Raw genomic sequence first — 21710 nt, forward strand, 5'->3', positions numbered from 1 at the left:
GTGCCAAACAGCATTGTGCCTTAAACTCTGAGGATCTGCTTCTCAACCTGTTCATTAGCCAGGCAAATTCAGGTCTGGACAAGCTTCCCATCTCTCCTCTGAGTCTCCACTCTGGTTCTCAATATTCATTACACAAAGCGCAAGATTCCCAAGTGAAGTAGACAAACCCCAGCATCTGTTTTAAGTTCTACAAGGATTAAAGTCCAAATAATTTTTTTTCATGCATCTTACTGCAGTTTTACTCCTATCAGAGGTTTTACACAGACCTGGGATGGAGAAAAACAGCCTTAGAAAACCACAGAAGCGTTTTTGCTTTGGATTTGTCTTTGCCAAAAACCAGTTTGTCACTAGAAGTATTCCCTTAGCAGTACTACCCAGAGGGCTAAGTGTTAAAAGATGATACTGTGCAGTGGGAGGCCTGGACCCAGGAATGAGGCAGCCTTTTCAGCTATCTGCTCATGGTTTAAGCAAGGGATAGAACACAAAAACATTTCTCTCCAGCTTTGCTTTTCCCCCCCATCTTGGTTTTAACCTGAAAACAATGCACATGTGGGTTTTACCCATGTTAACTCGATGCTGGATGCCATCCCCCCTACAGCAGTTGTAATGCTACATATACAGCGACTGTAACAATTGAAGTGTCCTGTTAATCCAAACCAACAAGCTATTTCCCCACCTTCCTGCTGAGAAGGGGCTTGGCTCTTCTATCCAGACTACAGGCTTCTGTGAACATCCCTCTACCTAGGGCACCATACCCTCAACAAGGAGCTGTCACAAGAGTGCATCCCTATCCTGATACATTCCTAGGCAAGAAAAAACCTCTTAAAATGGGCAATTTATGTAGGGATAGCTTCAGAGCTTCACAACTTCCGCTATAAAGCTTCTGACTTTCCAAAACAAAGGGGCTTTTAAAAAACATGGATGATTTTCCCATTCCCCCTCTAAGAAACCATCAAGTTGTATCACACCAGACAAATGCAGAATTTACAGCACTCTGTGATCTCTCTACAAAATATTTATTAGTACAGGCACAACATTGAATTCTCCACATACGTAGTATTTTGTGACAAAGGATAATTTGACTATATGTATTTACACTCATCTGGCAGATACCACCTAGGAGTCAAACTCCCCATACCAGCTCACGACCAAAGAGACCAGTTTCCGAAAGGCTCACCAAGATCCTAGCCCCTCGTGAAATCTCTTAAAGTGCAAATACAGTCAAGGCATTGGAAAAGATACACTGCTGCTTCCAGATTTGTTCACTCAATTGCTCCTGTGTCCCCCAGAGCAGGGGTTGGGACATTAACCAAGGACTTGGGAGCCTCAATTAAAAAAAAATCTCTCTCAAAGACTAACTTGGAGAAGGGAATTACACCCCAAATCTCCTACAGGCCAAGCAGATGTGCTCAGCCACCACCACTATTTAGAGGTGAGCTGCTGACTCTCACTTCCCCCTTGGTTTGAAGAAGTCTTTACTTCATACCAAAGAACAAGGGGGGGGGGGGGGGGGGGGGGGGAAGGGACACTCATCTTTTAAATGTCAAATTTGGAGCAGGAATGCTGTTTCCTGCTTGGCTTTACATAAAGTTGGACACTCAGTTAGAGTGCTGTTTTTAATGAAGTCCATTTCTCATTAGCTGGCTGCCCTGAAGAGCACAGGAATTGCAGTCCTGAAACTTTTAGAGAAGCACATAGAAGCTGGAAGCTAAAAGCTTTATTCACCTTTCCTGTCTAACCTTCTAGAAACACGTGATACTCAAGTTCCTTGACAATACTTGGTACATTTCCCTCTTTTAAAAGCAGATGGAAAACACTCAGTGCTACATCAACCAAGAAAGATGTATTTGCCTGTGTGGGTGGCAATAAGCCCTGGGAAGGCATTCAGCTTTAATTTTGAACTGAGCATTAGTGCTGCGTTGTGCACAAACCTGTAAATTCATCTTCACTCCAGAAAGCCACTGGTGTTCTTAATGTATATGTCCTTCTAGATTGGTCCTTTGGTCCTCCTCTTGTTAAACATTTCATGCTGCAATGCACAATGTTTTACAACACTGCAAGCTGAACAAATCTTTAGACAAGTGCTCAAACCACATTAGCAAAGAGCATTTTTAGAATAAGACTCCGAAATGCTTCCCTGTGAAAAGTAGTAAGAAAAATGGCTGGAGGCTATCTGTTCACTTCCTCAGGCAATAGACTTGGTAAAACCCTGAAAGATGATTTGCTACTGAATGCTGAAGTTTAACTGTTAAAATGCACTACAAACCCCAAATACCTGTACATTACAAACCACTGCAAAATACAGCTGCTTATGGAAACACCAACGAAGGTAAAATAGCACCAAGCAGCCTGAAATGCAACAATACTGAGTTGAAGAGGTGGCTGTGGAAAGCTAGTCAACTGTGAGGACTGAGATAACCATCTCCCTCCGTGCTGGGCATTTATAGGTGATGGTGGGACAGTACGGGAAGAGGGATGCTGGTGTAATAGCATGAATCTCTTATCTGCATCTCCAACAGCGGGCCCGTTTGGCAAGACCGAAAGCATCAGTCGGCTGTTCCCTTCCCTATTCCAGTCTGGAGGATGGCAAACTCACATCACTGCCCTGTGCCATTAGAAATGGCTCCTTGTGTGGTAGCATCAGCAAAGGCAAGCCGCAGAGCCTAAGGAGAAGCTTCAACCACAGCATCAATCCAGACTCAAAGTTTATCAGACTGCCTCATGCGGGCAGTCCTCCTGCCAACTGTCCCAGGCATGCGCTGCTACTTTAAAGGAGCCAGCAGCAGAGAAATGCTCATTTGCCATCCCCAGCTCTTGGCACAGCACATTTCACGGACAAGGGCTGTGGGGAAAGAAAGGAGAAAAAAAAAAAAAGGACAAGGAAAAGCAAAACAGAAGCAGCTGTTCTACAAGCCAATTTACTTCTCCAGGGAGACATGATGTGAATTATACATACAGGGCTCCACACTTGAGACTAACTTTGCTGTAATAGGGGAACATCCAGACAACTGACCTAAGGTAAAATGCTTGAGCATGGTTCTCCTGTATGGACTGGCACTTGAGAGCAGAGAGAACATGCCCACTATGCCCACTACTGTGCTTGTCACCTTACCATACCAGCACTCTACATTTAGGAAAGGGGAAGCACACATGATGGGTGAGGGAAAGAATCAACTTTCCAAGCTGTGACCCAGCACATAAAACCAAGTATGTTTGGAAAGGCAATAATACAATGAACACCACGTTTATGCCAAGCCTGTCCCAGCCTGCTGGTGGATGCATTTGATCAATGCAGTGTTTCAGGAAAAAGAAACTGGAACCAGGCTTGAAGACCAGCTTGCCAGCCTTTCTGTACCATTTGCCCACAAGGCCCTCTGGAGCAGGGAGGGCATGTCCCTCCTGTCTCTTTGCAGGGGCATTCCTTGGAGCAGGGCCACAGCAAAGCGGAGTCAGCATGGTCACATATAAGATTTTTAAAATTCAGTTCTGAAGACACCATCTGACAAAGGACGTGTCACTCTTTCGGGGCTATCGCTGAAAACCTGCAGGACCTGTAACAAAATGCATGGTGAGCTAACTGCATGTCAGTTTTATCGACAAAGGGATACAGGTCTAAGCCTGGTGTGGGGAGAATTTAATGGAGCTTATTTACAAACAAGGGGAAAACTGCATTGGTGAAGGTAAACAGCCTAGACACCCCACAATACTGGCCCGCATCATATTCTTTAATATCTAGAAGTAAAAAAATATGGCCCATTCCCACTGCCCTCCCCCCATGATATTTACAATTAAGATCAGCCAAGATGATACATAAGATACACAGGCAGGCTGTGCTTTCAGTCTCAGTTTGGTTTCTCCATCTTCCTGCTGACAGACTCCTTTATTGCTTGGGACACTGACCGGACCTCATCAGTACTGTCTGCGCCCTCTGGGATGCTGGCACAGCAAACAGCAGGGAGGCTTCGCCAAGCTCTGGCAGTGGACAAAACCTGTATGGTTTGTTGCATGCTACATCGTCAAAAAAAGGATGACAGGGTGTATCATGTAGATTTAGTCACCCACTCTTTCGGTGCGTGTTCCACTGCAAGAGAATCCAGCATCTGCTGTTTAAGTTGAAAACTGTCAGTGTTCACATTTGGCACAGAAGTAACTTTGCATCTGTGGACTGCAGTGAAACCAGAGAGATCCCAGATGTGAAAAACGTGGGCTTAAGGGAAGGAACTGCACGTTCCACCTTGAAACATCAATAGCCTTGTGCACTTACAGAAGGAAAACACACAATTACAGCTTAAAAAAATGCCACAAACATTTTGTAAATAAAACAGGCTTCATTGCTCTTAGAAATAATACTGTGTCAGTTCCAACTTCAGCTGAAGCCTGCTGGGCACGGACTGGAAGATAAGAACGTGTAGCATGCCGCTTCTGAACATGCTAGGAAGCCAAGTGGAGGAGTCCTCGCAAAGGAATGCAGCAAATAAAGGTAAGACATATGGAAACATATGCAGGAACAGGAATGCAGTCTAGGAGACCTAGGCAATTCCAATACTATGCTTGCAATGATGTGCTGCTGTTAGCAGTATGGAAGTCATCTGACAGCAGCTGCAGCGTAGGAATTAGTCGTCAATAGTTGGCAACCAGAAGGCCTACAAGAGAGGAAAGAAAAAACATTTTTATACAGAGCAGAACACAAATCTCTCCTAGAGCTGATCACTACTACCTTCTATAAGCACACAGGCAGAGACTACCAAAGAGGCAGCGACACCCTCCCAGCAGTTTAAGGTTACAATCCTTGCTTACACTGGTGTATTGGGTTTGCACGGCAAGGTTTTTTTTTGGGGGGGGGGGAGGGGGGGGGGGGGCGGGGCTACAGGGGTGGCTTCTGTGAGAAGCTGCTAGAAGCTTCCCCCATGTCTGATAGAGCCAATGCCAGCTGGCTCCAAGACGGACCCACCACTGGCCAAGGCCGAGCCCATCAGCAACAGTGGTAGTGCTTCTGGGATAACATATTTAAGAAGGGAAAAAAGTTGCTGCACAACAGAAACTGCAGCCAGAGTGAGGAGTGACTATATGAGAGAGAAAAACAATCCTGCAGACCCCCAGGTCAGTGAAGAAGGAGGGGGAGGAGATGCTCCAGGTGCTGGAGCAGAGATTCCCCTGCAGCCCATGGGGAAGACCCTGGTGAGGCAGGCTGTCCCCCTGCAGCCTCTGGGGGTCCACAGTGGAGCAGATATCCACCTGCAGCCTGTGGAGGACCACACACCGGCGCAGGTGGATGCACGAAGGAGGCTGTGACCTCATGGGGAAGCCCACGCTGGAGCAGACTCCTGGCAGGACCTGTGGCCCCCTGGAAAGAGGAGCCCATGTTGGACCAGGTTTTTCTGGCTGGACTTGTGACCCCACAAGAGACCCACACTGGAGCAGTGTGCTCCCAAAGGACTGCATGCCATGGAAGGTACTCAAACTGGAGCAGTTCATGAAGAACTGCTGCCTGTGGGAAGGACCCACGTTGGAGAAATTCATAGAGGACTGTCCCTCATGGGAGGGACCCCAAGATGGAGCAGGGGAAGAGTGTGAGGAGTCCTCCCCCTGCAAAGGAAGGAGCAGCTGAGACAACACGTGATGAACTGACCATAACCCCCACTCCCGTGCCGCTGAGGGGAGGAGGTAGAGAAAAATCAGGAGTGAAGTTGCGACCAGGAAGAAGGAAGTGGTAGGGGGAAGGTGTTTTAAGATTTGGTTTTATTTCTTACTACCCTACTCTGATTTGACTGGTAATAAATTAAGTTAATTTTCCCCAAGTTGAGTTTGTTTTGCCGATGATGGTAATTAGTAAGTGATCTCTCCCTGTCCTTATCTTGACCCACAAGCCTTTCATTGCATTTTCTCTCCCCTGTCCAGCTGATGGGGCTGATAGAGCAGCTTTGGTGGACACCTGGCATCCAGCCAGGGTCAACCCAACACAGCTGGTTTGGTTTGCATTACACATTCTCCAGAGCAAGCCAGTCTTAACAAACTGAAAATACCACCATGTACAGTGACTTAAAGAACTCGTATTTCTGCACATGCATTCACTCCCTACTCTGCTTTCACGTGTGTGTTCAAACACTGGCTTGCCAGGTGTGCTGCCCCACATATCTACCTGCCAGGTAAGGCACAATTAAGGCATAACAGACAGGGCCCTGGCTCTCACCAAAGCCCAAGGAACTATCCATCAGTAGCACTGAGCCTTCTCAGATTAATTTCCAAAACAGCCAGCACCTCATTGAGCTAGGAGGAACTTAAAACACTTTCCTTACCATATTGGAACATGCACTAGCAAAAGTCATGAATTTTGGATTGAACTGCAGACAGGTTATAGGACCTGTGTGTTTCCCATCCAGCACAGCCACCTTCATCCCACTTTCCCCATTCCAAACATGAATCTTCCCATCCTCTGAACCTGCAGGCAGAAGTGGAAAAGAAGATACACAAGATACATTGGAGAGGCCAGCAGAGAAAATGAAGAACCTAACCTTTTCTGTCAGAAAACTGTAGGAACAAGCATGCCTCGTCTTCATAGCTTAACCTTTAAAATTCTCAAAGTATCTATCACTAGAGTATTTACAAAACATCACTAGAGTTTACACACCTGTACCCAAACAGCAGGTTTATATCTTTGCACTGCAGAGACTCAACTATGCAACACAGCACAATACTATTCTGGCAAAGAGTTTAACAACTATGGTCACCCAGTAGAAAAGGAGAGCTGACACCATCCAACTAAGGAAGAAAGACCCTTGCCAACTTCCACCTATGTGCGAGAGGTCAAAAGCTGAGTCTAAGAGTCATTGTTCACACAAGTTCTCAGTTCAGGCACAGAAGGAGGTAAATATTTCACTTGGTAGGCACAGAATCAAATCAAAGCCTTTACCATTGAAGGTAACCAGATTTCAATGCACTATGGCAAATACCAGAGGCTTCACTGGAGATGTCGACTCTCCACATTGCTGTAACAAGACAGGTTTTTCACTTCAAAATGGCAATTTGCAAAGTCTAAGGCTGGGCGCTGAACATTTTTGTAATTCAATTCTGCTTTAGTCTCATTTTAAATAGGATTCCTAATAAAAATACAAGGAAGTTTCTTCTGCTTGTGTATCTGTATATATAGCCTTTCAGGGAAGAAAAATTAAGAAGCCCAAGTTACAACCTAACCATATGTAAAAACTGAACAGAAATAAGTGTTTTGGAACTTCTTCCAGTATAGTTTTCAATTAGAAGGGCACAACAAGAAGGTAAATACGTGCAATAACATGCTCTCCAGAGACAGACTAAACAAAGAACCCCACCTCCCTTCTCTGAAATCAGGAAGTTCTCAGCCAGAACAAAAAAGAAAGTTTTGCCAAGACCATCACTCATCCAGGAAAAATGAGGATCCGGATACCAGTTACCACAAAGTTAAACATATTTGATGTAGCAGCACCACACAGATGCATCTGACTTGTGTTCACGGATCCTGTCGGGCAGCAGAGTATAGCAGAGTGACTGAAGTGCTTACCTTGGGGTCCCCAACCTGCAGCACCAGGCTCTACAGCAGTTGCAACTGTTTTTTGCAACCCACTTCACTCAAGAGTCCCTCCTGCAGGGAGTGAGGAAGGGGGCCTGGGCCAGAGGAATCATATGCTGGGAGCCATCAGGCTGATGCCCGCTGCTTCTATCAAGGCTTAAGCAGAGCTTGTTCCACAGACATGGGGGTTTACAAGAGCCACACGAACAAAATGCAGCTGCTCCAGCACATCACCAGTGCAGGAATGTCCCCGAGAGCTGTACAAACACACCAGGCTACAAGACCAATCACCCAAGCACAGACAGGTGCCTTGCTCATCAGGCAATGGAGGGCACGTCACAACATACAGCCCCAAAACACTTTGAGGCAGCACATGAGCACAGCCAGCCACGGCGTGAGGATCACTGACATAAATTATATGACAGGTCTCCACACATTACAACAGTTTGCTGGTTTCTTTTCTGGACTGGCATTCATATATAAAGGAAAAAAAAGTCTTGCAGGCTCATTTATATTTCGGTCTAGAAAATGCTGAGTAAACTAACAAAACAGAAAACTGTCAATTCAAAGAAAGCTGCGTTGTATTATTTAAATACATTTTGCTTCCCAACAGACACAACTTTAGTCCTACATAATACACCTAATTCCAGAGGACTGAAATTCTTTCCAAGAATAATTATCTTACCTATCATGATGAACTGAGAGTCTGGTGTGAATGATGCCTCCAGTGTGACAGCCTTACTATTGTTATAACCCTATGGCACAAAACAGGAGAGTATGTAGTAGAGAGTGTGTCCGCAGTAATCTCACAACCAAAGGGCACGTGCTCCCAAAACTAACACCAACTTTCAAGCAGGTAACACAGGCAACACGCTCACCCCAAACGTATGCAGGATAGCTCCTTTAAAGGCATCAATCAGTCGAATGAACCCTCCATTAGTCGATATGAGGATGAGTTTGCCATCATTACTGAACTTCAGGCCTGTCCACTCACATGTTCTATCATACTGCATCTTAAAGGTAGCGAATGGGCCCTTGAAAGAAAAAACAAAAAGGGAAATAAGATGTAGACTCTACGCATTGCTGCTAATAAGAGTCTGCTTTTAACCTTAGCTCAGGAAAAAGTTTAAGGTTTTTCAAAAGAAAAATCTTTAGTCCTAAGATACCAAAGGAAAGCATCATGGCAAAGACATGTCACTGCATGTGTAAGTTTCAAAGAAGTATGAATCCACAGTTTCCATAGCAAAAAAGAGCCACAGTAGGGCATTTCAATAACAAACAGAACCATACTCTACCACATTCAACAGCAGAAATTAATTTAAGGTCCAATGAAGTTTTCAAACAGGGCTGCTAACTGAATTTAGAGAAAGAGCTTGAGACAGTATTATTGTCATCTGACTTCTGAAAACCAGGGAACTAACTATGCTCAATGCTTAGCCAGTTCAGCTGGCCACCCAATTACCTTCTGACAATCCTGGCTCCACCTTTGGCAGTGTTCTTCCAGAATAAGCAGCAAGAAAAAACAACCCGCAAAACACCAAAACCCAACAACAACAAAAAGCCTAAACGGGAGTTTGGAACAGGTTAGAGTTAGCAGAGGTAAACTTTAACACTGGTTCAAGAGTGGATTTCGGGATTTGGTGACAGCACATATCCCCTTCTGTCTGTGAGATGTGTACTTACTGAAAACTGTCTAGGTGCCAAGTAGGCACCCCAGATAGTAAGCTGGAGTAAAGAAATCCAGCCTCTGAGCACTGAGTTTAGACTACTGCTTGCAAGCTAAAAAGTGTAAGAAGTGAAGTTAGGGTAGCTCACCTTGTCAAAAGAACGGAGATCGTAAAGCTTCACCATTTCAGAATTTACTCCAGCAGCAAAAATCAACCCTTCTGGGTCAAAAGAACACACAGGCTTTCCCTGGAGATGCATTAAACCCTAGAAAATGAAGAAGTCCAAATTATTTTGCGAAACTGACGCTCACATTTCTACCACCACCCTTTGAGCCTGCTATGAGCAAGACAGCAGCCTACGGGCAGAACAACTGAATTTCAATTGTAAATATTGAGGTTTTATGAAGGTTCGGAACTCAGCTTCTCAAAAGCAACTCTGACTACTTCAGGTCATCATATGGAGCTTCCAGTTTGCTGCAATGACAAAGTTTACATTACAACAAATTAAGACCTCATTTGAGCTGTCATCCACTGTATCCTGACTGGCAGGTCTGTGCGTGTTAGCCAGATGTCTTTATGTAACTGTATGCACATAAATAAGAACCCATCCTTGATTAAATCAACAATGCATTTAAGAAGTTTCTGCATTTCTGAAATACCATTCTTCTCTAGAGCAGTCTAGAGATTTTACTACTTCTCTCTTCCTTCCAATTTATGTCAGTTTTCCCTGTGCTCTCTGAAGGCTAGCTCTCTCAGTAAGCTAGCCAATATTCAGGGTTTCCCAGTAATATTTCTAGGCACTACGGCTGCCATCTCATGGACAAATTGAAAATTACAAGTAGCACTTTCTCAGCCTGTTTCCCAACCTTTGCTGGATGCAGCTTCCAGTTACAAGTCCTAGTTTTACCATTCTTACAACTTCAGGTGCTAGCATAAATCTCAGAATTACTACTGAATTTACAACCCTATGTCATCTGTAGTGACTTTGAGATTGAGATTCATCCCAAGGGAAACTTATACATTGGCATTAAAGGCATGTTCCTGGAGAAAGGCAAAATTAACATTTCTTGTCAGAAAAAGCTTGGTTTTAAGACAGATAAAACCATTTTGTAAGAAACGTAACGTTTTCTTCCTTTTGCATTTACAGTTACACCATCTGGACTAAGCAAATAGCCCTCTCTCATAAGCAAAAGGGTCCCAATGAGATGGGAAAATACGAGAGAACACTACATGTCCAGATATAGGGACAAAACAGCTCATCACAAATAAAAGGTGGAGATACTACTCTTAGTCTTTCATTCCTGCCCCTGCTGCCAGCTCTGGTACTTTTCTCAGCCTACACAAAGCCTGCTTCCACTAAAAAAGTAAAGTATTCCAGCAAAATATATAAAGACAAATAGGGTTTTGCCTTGCTAGAAAGTTACATTTGCTCACAAACAGGTCTGATGAACAATAAAGGTGATGCAAGAAGGGGGCAGACCATGTAACTGCTGTGTTACTTTAGATCATCAGCTTCTTCACCAAATTTAATTGCATCAAGGCATCAATTTTAAACACACACCATAATAAACATACACTCAGATAAGATGCATTCCCAACCCAAGAGAGATGTCAGCTAAGAAAACACTCTCTGCATGAGGTAGCAACCTGATGAACAAGGTGATGACACCACTTTTGTTTCATCAGCTCTGGGTGTTACTTCTTGCTCTTCCCAGAGCCTCTCCAGCAGAGACATAGGTGAAAGCGAGTGGTGTTACACAATTCATTTTCATGAATTCATTTTCATGTATGTTACACATACATTTTCACAGAGATTTGCGATGGAGGCTCCTTCAGCATTCCAGGAAGGTGTCAACACTAAATCAGCAGCGTACATTTCTGGCAGTGTTTTTGTTTTATAACAAGCACACATCCATTTTTCATCCTTCTAACTGAAAATGCAACACTATGCACATGAATTTGATATCCTACCTGACAATTTGGAGAACGGAGATCCCAAAGTCGAATAGTTTTATCAAGGGATCCAGAAATAAATGTATCATCCACTGGAGACATTGAAAGAGCAACCACTCTGCAACACAGAAGACCGCATGCATCAGAGACACACAAAAGAAGTGAATGGAGCAACGCCTACCCCAACAGTTGTGTACAAGCGCATAATTGCCATTAACAGTTCTACAAAGCGAAAACCAGAGTGAATCGAGTGTAACATAACTCAAGCTCATTTACAATCATTACTTCAATTTCTCCTGCACTGTGTCCAAGCCACATCTTACCTTTTTGTATGCCCCGGAAAATACCGGATGTATTTGTTGTCATGCAGGGAGAGGTATCGGATTGTATCTGAAAACATAAACAAATCATAAGCTTTATTATACCATGAACCCAATGTTATCTAAAAGTAGTCATGCAGTAAACTTGCTCCCCACAGCAACAGCAATCTTGCCGCAGTGAGTAAGTGTGGTCACTTGATTTCAAGTCAGACTTTGAAACAGAATCAAGTTAGAAACCAACATAAAATAACTTGGTTTCCAAGGCAGAACTGGAAATCACGCACCAGGAAAAGATACTTCCCACAGTATGAAGTCATATTACAACTTGAAGGCAAAGTGTCATGTGATTTATGCAAGTTAATTTCAAAATCCCTAAAATTTAAGTACCAGTAGGTTTTATTCCATCATTGTCACAAAATTGAGAGTATCAAACTTATGAAGTTGATACTACCACTTTTTTTTGCTATACAGCATGAATCTTGCTGTCTTACCTACATACATGTCAGCAAATAAGTCTCCAGCTAAACAATAAGCATAGGAAACGTGCAAATTCTAGCATTTAGCCAAAGAGAAGATAAAAACATGAACTTCAAAGCCAGGACAAGACCATTAAAAAGTAGCAAATCTTTTTTTTTTTTTAATCTGACAATCATCAGCTTCACACGTTCTCTGCACTTAGAGCAGCTAAGCTTTAAGAGGACGACAGAGGAGTAATCTAAAGCTTAGCCCACTTAAAGCAATCTTAAAAATATATTGAATAAATCACTGCAGCACCACAACATTTCTCAAGTGCTAATTTTATTCTGAGTATAGATGAACATACCAAGAGTAGCCCAGAATTTTGGAAGATGCTGTTGAGACTTCCTCCCAAGATTAAAAGAAATCCTTTTAAGAGGAAGCAATTATTAAGGCACAGAAGCTACTTTTTAATCTTTAAGTGCAGATCCATCTGAGCGATGAAACATGAAGAGCACAAGTTAAACCTCTGGTATCTGAAAGCAGCAGCAGCAAAATCCCTTCTCACACTAGTTAGAGGACACTAGTTTAAGCTATTGCTGGATGGAAGAGAATTGGCATTATGCACCTGCACCGCACAGTGCCAAAAGATTCCATACTGCTGTAACATGTCCTTCTGGCTGAGGCTCCAAAGATAAACTGAGAGAAAAGGACATTTTTGCTTTTGACTCAGAAGAACAAGAGCCAACAGGATGCAATATGCATAGAACATTTTAACACTCATAGGGCTACTGTGTTCACAGCTTTTTGAAAGGCTCATTCAGCAAAATTTAGTTTCTGGGAAAAAATGATCAAGTTACCATTTTTCCCTGAGGTTTCACATCAGGCTGAGATGAGATTTCTAGGCCTCCCTCCGGTATTTGACAAGAAAACTAAAGCTGACTGATCAAGCTGGAAACATGATGCTGGTGACACACCATTCTGAAAGGCTCTAAGTGACCTGGGCTGACTATCCAAAACAGAAATCCCCACCACCAGTGTCACATCCCATCATGGCTAGAAGCAATATGCTTCAAGCATGCTGTTACGACGCACATCTAGTTTTTCCTGCAAGAGCTGTCATTACCTGATTTCCAAAGTATCCATGCAGAATTTCATCTTCCTTTGCTAAAGAGAAAGCACTGGGGAACTGTGATCCTTTGTGATCCTTTTTGTTGGCAGTGCTCTGTCCCAGGCAAGGCAGTGGCCTGTACAGTTATCTCCTGTACCGGGTGGTATCATAGACCCTCAAACTGTACAAACTACTACCTCAGCCTGGAATCAGGCAAGAGAAACTAGGTTCAAAGGTCTTGAAGAAATCTTCAGAAGTGGATTGGTAGCAATTCCAACATATAAAATGCTTGGGAGCAAACATCAGCACTCCTATAACACGTTCCTGGGTTAATTTTCCCTCCTGGTAACTGCGTAACAGGTTAAATACAATGCACCTTGCCCAAGACTGCATGTATTAGGGACCACAGAGTATCTGGACTCCTACAGACAACACAACGCTGGTTTTATTAGGCTTACGGTTAAGAACAGCAACACATATGTAATGAACGGGTTAACTTTGTTCATGAAATCGGGAAGGGGGAAGAGATATATTGAGATTTAGCAGATGCCTTGTGTAAATAACAAGGCTTGCTTAAATGGTGCATAAAGGTCACGGGAAGAGGGCAACGGCTATAACTTACTAGCTAAGGAGGGAAAAGAACAACAGCTATAACTTACTAGATAAGGAGGGAAAAGACAACAGCTACAATTTACCAGATAAGGGGATTAATTCTGCCAAGACTGTACTTCTCCACATCAAAAGACATTCTACATCAAAAGACACTCATCCTTGAGAAGATCGACCGAATCTGCCTAGTAACAAACCTGCACGAGTGAAGAAAGAAGCAGCAGGACAAAGTGGAGATTTGCAAGAAAGGGGTGCATGAACTGTATATAAGGAATGTAACTATAACAAAGTTGCGAGCTTTTGGCGGAGCACTGTCTCCCTGGCCACCCAGCGCTGTTTTGCTCTCTTATCGCTTGCTAATAAATGCGATCTTTTTATTTAATACGAATTGGCTCCTCCAATTTGTCACGAGCGTCTATAACAACATATTTTCAAATTCTATCTTTTTCTTTTCTTCTAATCAAGTATTTATTATAACACTACCCTGCAGGATGAAGGCTCTTAAGTTTTGGTTCCTCAAAGGCTTACCAGTGCTTATAAACAAAAACTCACAACTCAAAATGGCATTAAAAATGCTTCATTAAATTGTTAATTGTTAATTAACCGTAAATTAAGTAACAGCCAAGTCAGAAACATGACATAAGAAAGTAATAATAATAAAAAAATAAGCAGGTGTGAAACAGACTAAAAAGACAAGTGCTTTCCGTCACACTTTTAATCCTTTTATACCATTAAATCCAATTCCGTTGGAAACTTCCTTGCTCCTTTATTTTCAGGCTCAGCTTGTTCTAGTTTAACCCGACTTCCTACCTCTTAACTTTCATCTGCTCTAAATTCATACTCTTTTAAATTCCTTAAGTAACCTAGCACATACACAAGGCACCAGTATCTCTACTGTCAAGCTCCATCTCTGCAAAGGAAAAACCAAACCAAAACCATTATTCCAGAAATTATTATGAGTTTACAAATACAATGTTAAAACCCATTTATTAAGTGCTGTGCTAAGAGACTTGTTCACTGAAAAACTCTCAGACACTGACTACAACAAACAAAACTGAGACAAAATTTGAAATGAACACTAATTCTTCCTAAGGTTGGAAACAGCTAACGTACCCATCTGTGCCAGTTCTTATATTTGAATTTTAAATTAAACTCAAATACACTAATAGAGAGCCTGCCACGAAGCTCTAGAAGCCCTTCAATGTCACTGATCTACACAGTGTAGCTATCACAGACGCTGGCTGTGGAGAAATGGCATGAAAATGGGTGCTCTGTCCATTACATGGAAAAAACAGATTAACAGAAGCAAAACTAATCTCAGAAGAGTTCTGTGACCTCCTCCAGGCTTGGCTGGTTATCTGCTGAGTTACCTGAACTTCCTGCTCTCTTTGCTGCATATAGAGAATGGAAAAACATTCCCTTCCTTTGCAGTTGACTTGTGTACCAGAGCTATGGCGTTTAGCCCACCTTCTGGCCACATGCTCCTTCTACCTCATTTCACGTGTAAGGCCCAGACGCTGACTGACAGCATTGGTATCAAACAGCAAAGTGAATAGCAGAATCAAGAACCCAGCTTTTATCACACTGTTATTGTATTAGTTGTTGCAGCAGTGAACAAAACTCACATCAGCATACTTGAGGGAGTATCACCAAGTTGTGCGTTAGAGCCGAACAGTCATTCCCCTATCTCTGACAGCACATTTATCACTAAAAAGTTGCTATAATTTTTTTCCAGCTCTTTAGAGCTATTTATCCAGACATGTAGTTTTAAGTGTAAGGAGATTAAATATGCTCAACTCCAGTGGATCACTTACCGTCTATTTTATTGGAGCTGTACACAACAGTGTTGGCAGCATGTGTGTACCTGATGAGGTCCACTCCATACTTCTTACTGTACAGTGTTCTCTTTGGTCTGTCAGAAGGAAGCAGAAATAATTGCACTCACTGCAACAAAAAGCTCAAACTGAAACTCACCACATTAACAAGGCCTGTTTTCATTGAGTTATTGCAAGATTGTTTCAAGTAGTCAGATGTTTTTATACAAAGAAAGAAAAGCTTTTGTATTTGATTTTCAAACAAGCACCTCGGTGCTTTCTCCAAGACCACCCCTAGGCTTGAGGAGTTCCCTGTAACAGCTGCAAAATACACTTAATTGTCTCCTGGAAAAATTTTTTCCCCATGATGTCTACTGTAAAAAGAATACAAGGAGCTAGCATAACAAGCCTTTAATGTCAAGCAGCACTGCCTCCTCATTCCCTTGCCCATCCAAATCTCTAATTAATCTGCTGCTTATTTTAGATTGAGAATAATTTGCCTTTTTGTTCTGTTACTTCAAAACTCCGAACAGGGTATCTCATTCAGACTAGGGCTTCTTGGTATTAACACAAACACATATATATAACAGTTGTCTATAAAAGCAGTGGTATCACAGGGACTCTCAAACTACTGGAGAATTATACTCATATCCAATCTTAATTAAAGCATGAAACTCAAATATAACATTTACAGGATTAAAGACATTCTAGTGAGAGTGAAGACAACATACAGAACTGGATTTTTAGGGGTCTAGTAAGCAAGTGATGTACTGCAGTACTAGAAATTTAAAGTGCAAAGTAAACTTAGAAGTAGCTGGTTAATAGGCATGTCTTGCAGCAGCAGCAATGCCTGTTTAAGCAGTGCAAGGTCTTCACCACCCTCCTTCCCCTTTCTTCCTCAGCTGAGGTAGCACAGAGGTTTCAAAGCTGGGCAGTCAACCAGCAGGGGCACCAATTAACACCAGAAATAATACAGTCTCTTCCAGGAGTTATTTTTAATCCAGAAATTCATAACTCTGGTTATTACACAGGCCCACAAAATATTTTACCAACACAAACCAAAGACAACAGCATGGGAATGGAAACAAACAGCAGGAGCGGTTTAAACCAATACTGCTGCCAAAAGAAGTTTATCAGACTACACCCACAGACAAGGTATTTCTAAAATGCTCAACTTTTTCCTTGTTTTCATTAGCCTCAAACTGACACACCCAAACAAGGGCACAAGTTCAAGGCTTTTCATACCAGAACAAATAGACATTCATTCTTAAAGATTAATTCTCAAACAGCAGAAGCCATAGGGCTTTGACTTTAAATGAACTTGCTGGGGACAAGCTTCCACTAACTGAAAGGCAATACAGCAAGTGTAATTAAAACTCATACACCATCCGTACCACTTAGACCAAATCTCAACAGATTCTTCCTCAATTCCTCCAGTAGATTTTTAAATCAACTTTCAGGTGCAAACGTGCTACAAACTGAAAACAACACATCAAATGTAACTTTAGACACCAAAATTCTGTAAGATTATGCCTGATATACTTCCCCATATTGCTCTCTGTAGTTACCTCAGCTATGCTATTGACCAAATTGGGGGGGGGGGGGGGGGGGACGGCCCCACAACAAAAATACCCCACCAACTTCAAAACATACTAAGACTCTCATGCCTAGTCTTGCTCTTCCTTATCTACGACCAGTTTAAAGCTTACAAGCTCTATTCAGAATAAATGAATACAGACTAAAGAATATACACAGAGACAATACAGATGGACAAAAGCACATTTACCACAAAGAAGGAAAGAAAGTAATTCTGCATTTTAAGAAAGGTGAAGTTTTCATGTAAGCTGATACAAGCAGAAGCATCTCACTTCACACAAGACAGAGCACCTGTTCCCAATCAACTATTTAAAAAACAAAAGAGAACTAAGTTTCACATATTTTTTAAACAAATCACAATCACTAAACATAATTCCAAGTTTAAGGTTAATTCATCCAGCCCACTTGCAAATCAAACAATATCAAAGAAAAATCCTTTATGAGATCACAGTCAAATCTGCTATAGAATCACAGAACCATAGAATCATTTAGCTTGGAAAAGACCTTTAAGATCGAGTCCAACCGTCAACCCAACACTACCATGCCCACTAAACCACGTCCTTAAGTGCCACCTCTACACATTTTTTGAACACCTCCAGGGATGGAGACTCCACCACTTCCCTGGGCAGCCTGTTCCAGTGCCTGACAACCCTTTCAGTAAAGACATTTTTTCTAATATCCAATCTAAACCTCCCCCAGCGCAACTTGAGGCCATTTTCTCTCATCCTATCACAAGTTAGGTGACAGAAGAGACCAGCACCCACCTCACTACAACCTCCTTTCAGGTAGTTGTAGAGAGCGATAAGGTCTCCCCTCAGCCTCCTTCTCTCCAGTCTAAACAACCCCAGTTCCCTCAGCCACTCCTCACAAGACTTGTGCTCCATGAAAACATAAAACAAAACACAGGTGAGGTTTGTAATAGTATCTGTGCCTTCGTTTAAATCACTAGCACTGCAGGTAAAACCATCATCCAAAACGAGGGTCACTGATACGTCTAGTAAACACCACGGCTAAGCAGGAGTCCAGATCCATCACCTCGCTATTTGTATAAATAATACACAATTGATATATACTAAATACAAGATAAACCTTTGCTAGACCACCATTATATCACACCATGGTTACAAATTTGCAGCCACAAGCCTCCTGTCCCTAGCCTCAAGGACTGCTGTACCTCCCAACACACAGTTCCATTCTAGAAGTTTTCAGACTTCATTCTTAAGCCCCAACAGACACGAGTAAGCCTCTTGGTTATGCTTTTGAGCCAGCCTATTGTGGAAGTATTTGATGATGCAGAATGGGTTAAAAAATAATAGTAACAATTTAGCTGTATACACATTTTGAAACAGAAGTGGAATGTCAGGTCCAAAATTACTGGATGCTCCTGAAGAAGCAGGACAAATTTTTCAAGCTTGTTGCCTAAGCTCAGAATATATGTAAGGGAATTTGTGTTTCAGGAGGCAAACTTGTCCTGTCAGCCCTTGGCTACACATCACTGTTTTAAACTGTCCTGACACTTTTAGAAACTGAAGTTCACTGAGATGGGGCTTGGTCATACTGGTAACAGCTCTTGTAGCTGTATGGCTCATTTTGGTATGGCAAAACAAAGCAAGCTAGGTGAGGGTGTACCTGAAGTATAACCAAACAGGTACATTTTAATTCTAACAGCAGAACTGCTCATTAACGGGGGGTGGGGGGGATGACAAATTTTGCCACTTCTACATGGGGAAAAGTTTTAACATTCAGGCCATTTGATGAAGTAGGGTTTCTTATACTGAAACCCATCAAGCAGGACATTTCCCCCTGGCCATTATATTCATTAGCAATGACATATACAAGCAGGTGAGAGTTCTGGGCCCTTGAAACAGTGGTTTAAGAAAAAAAAAAACACAAAAAAACCAACACACCACTATAGGCCTGAAACTGCCAAATTCCACCATGTCACAACAACGATCATTCACAGATTTGATTTTTCATCTCCACATGAATGTCCAGTGACAAAGTAATTCACAGCTAAAACTTTCCAGGTGAGAGAGAAAGTGTGTCTTGCCTCCCTAGGTACCTCTAAAAATCACAGTTAACACTTTTAAGTCAATTGATAGCACATGAGACACTTTGAAATTAATTTTATAACCACTAGAGAAATGCATCCTAAAACAGGGGTTACCTTGATGAAACTACTCTCATTGCCCTGTAGCACTGCAGTAGACAACCATCGATCTTCTACATTTAACTTAATTACAGCAAACCCTCTGACTGTAAAGCATACATCAGGACTAGATGGAGATCGGGATGAAAGGATCAGATGCCTCCCAACCCATCAAACTATTCTTTACAAGTTTGAAAGGGGAAGAGCAATCAATACCATCTGCATTAACATCACTCAGCCCTTCTACTATTGTGAATAATTAGGATCTAGAATACAATCCATGGCAGACACCATACATATAAAGCTACCTGTTCTTACGTAAATAAAAATTAAATAACTTCAAATAAGAGTTCACTCTGTCAGATGGGGAACACCAACAACTTTAACATGCAAAGCAAGCAAACTAAATGTAAATGTAAAGCAACACATAATAAGTGGTCTACAAAATTAAGAGAATATGCAGGATGCAATCTTTCAAACACAGCAAGTATGATGCCTTGGCTCTGCCTGAAAAAGCAGGAGGATTAGGAGTACCTGGTTTACTAGAAAATATACACAACATTGACACATCTACCTCCTGGTACTCCCAAGCCATTTCTTTTTCATTCCTGTGTTACCCCGTCCTTTTTATTTTCTCTCCTACAATACACATGCTCGTTTTTCTTTCACTTTCTGTATGTATGTGATGCTCTCTAGTCTTGACTTCACAAACAAAAAAATCACCTCAGAATTACATCTCTACACCAAGAAGCACATGAGAATTAAAACTTAAAATCTAAAAGAATTTAAAGCAGCCAAGTGCATACTCATACCAACTGAGAAAGATTTTAATAGAACAATGACATCATTTGGCTCAATTCGTTCCAACTCTCAGGATACAAATGCCTTTTGCGTACGTTCCAAGACATCAACTGCAAATGTTATGGTGGTCTTATTTGCACACTTTTATGCTCTGAACAAGAGCACCATATCTCAAGTGCTGTGCAGATTTCTGGGGTTTTATCAGTAAAACAGGACAAGCATCGTGTGATCAATGAAAAAAAGAAAGATAAACTGGGCAACTGTTCAGTGAGAAACACATACATGTTAATTCATTAAGTAACATAAATCAATAAACACCTTGACTGATTAAATATAAATTAAGACAACGTCTGAAGACACATAAATCACACGTGTATTTTAAGTGTGCTTTACAGTTAAAAACACAACTAGAGAGAAGGCTTTAAAGCATAGAGGACCACCTTTATCTGCAACGTTCCTAGACACCACTTAGGAACTAGGTTTTAAGGAAAACACCATCAAGTTTTAAAAGTTATAGTAAACACACACCACACCGTGTTCACCTTCTGGCTTAAAGCAATTACCCAAGACGTTACACTTAAATTAGGTTATTTAAAAAAGCACATCTGTACATTGCTCACAGCAATTTCTTCTACTTTAATTAGCGATACTTAAGCCCAGAGAAGCTGGAGAAGTCCGTTTGCATATCTGTAACAATCCCGAGGCCTAGAAACCCCTTAAGCTTAACAACTATTTAGTTCTCACAGCAGTGAACTCCCTCACACTTGGGAAATTACCATCGCTGGCTGCAGCCTCATCGCTGGCTCCAACCTACCAGAGGTAACAAGCAGAGACACCAGTAGTGCTGGCAAAACCATGCTGCTTCCACCTCTGCGCCCCACTTTAACCGTTTATAATTCGCCCACCCCCGCGTCAGACGTCACTGCAGTTCCATTTACGAACCTACACTAAAAAATAACAAAAGAAAAGCTAAAGCTTACCAGCCAGACCTGCCAGCTCCTCAGAGCAGTCGCACCGGTGCGGAGCCGGGCACAGCTTCTCCCCCAACGCCGCAACGGGCAGCGGCCAAACCGGCGGCCCTCACAGCGCCACTCTGCCCCAGAAACTCCCCCAGCCCCCCCGAAGGCAGGCACCCCCCTGTCCCGGCGCGGCGGAGGAGCGGGCCTGGCCGGGTCCCCGCCACTCACTTGCCCTCCTGGCAGTCGTAGAGAACGATGGAGTCGTCGTCGCTGCTGGAGATGACGGTCTCGCCGTTGGGGCTGAAGTCGAAGCAGTTGATCTTGTCCGAGTTCTCGCGGAAGACCTTGGCCACGCGGAAGCTCCGCAGCACGTTGTCCGTCAGCTTCATCCCACCGCCGGGCCGGGCCGCGCCGAGGGCGGCGGCGGCGGCGGCGCTGAGGGGAGCCGGGCGGGGCTCCGGGCGGCGGCGGGAACAGTCGGGCAGGGCCTCGCGGGGCGGCGGGGATCGGCAGCGGGCGGGGAGGGGCGGCGGGCCGGGGCGGGCGGCGCCCTCCGGCTCGGCTCGGCCCGCTCAGGCCGCGGAGAGGCGGCTCCTCCTCATTGTGTCCGCCATCTTGCTGCTCCGGGAACAGCAGGGGGGCGGCGCGCGGGGCACCCTGGGAAGGTGGGAGGGGGGGGCGCCGCGCGCTCGGCCGCTGCAGGGCGTTGGGGGAGCTCGGCGGGGGGGCGGG

General features: G+C 43.2%; 1 protein-coding gene across 2 annotated transcripts; it reads right to left on the reverse strand.

Annotated features, from left to right (window-relative positions):
- Positions 1-54: 54 nt before the first annotated feature.
- Positions 55-21637, reverse strand: WDR82 (WD repeat domain 82). Of its 2 annotated transcripts, XR_007509252.1 has the most exons (10): positions 21207-21637; positions 15474-15571; positions 11487-11553; positions 11182-11281; positions 9359-9475; positions 8422-8577; positions 8229-8298; positions 6297-6439; positions 3787-4643; positions 55-3551 (listed from the first exon to the last, which is right to left on the reverse strand). XR_007509252.1 is itself a non-coding variant. In XM_049826136.1 (9 exons), the coding sequence occupies exons 1-9, from the start codon at positions 21365-21367 to the stop codon at positions 4614-4616; spliced, it is 942 nt and encodes a 313-aa protein (XP_049682093.1). In that variant the 5' UTR covers positions 21368-21637; the 3' UTR covers positions 55-4613. The 2 variants fall into 2 exon arrangements, 1 of the variants encoding a protein (XP_049682093.1); XM_049826136.1 differs by having other exon boundaries at positions 55-4643.
- Positions 21638-21710: the final 73 nt, after the last annotated feature.

This window comes from Accipiter gentilis, chromosome 23, assembly GCF_929443795.1.
Source record: "Accipiter gentilis chromosome 23, bAccGen1.1, whole genome shotgun sequence".
Classification (NCBI taxonomy): Eukaryota; Metazoa; Chordata; class Aves; order Accipitriformes; family Accipitridae; genus Astur; species Astur gentilis.

Coding starts and splice junctions, on each gene's coding strand:
- WDR82 (XM_049826136.1), bottom strand. CDS start 21,367: ATGAAGCTGACGGACAACGTGCTGCGGAGCTTCCGCGTGGCCAAGGTC. Junction 11,282..11,486: donor TTTCCGGGGCATACAAAAAG/GTAAGATGTGGC, acceptor TCTGTGTTGCAG/AGTGGTTGCTCTTTCAATGT. Junction 6,440..8,228: donor CTCTCAGTTCATCATGATAG/GTAAGATAATTA, acceptor TTCTGCCTGCAG/GTTCAGAGGATGGGAAGATT.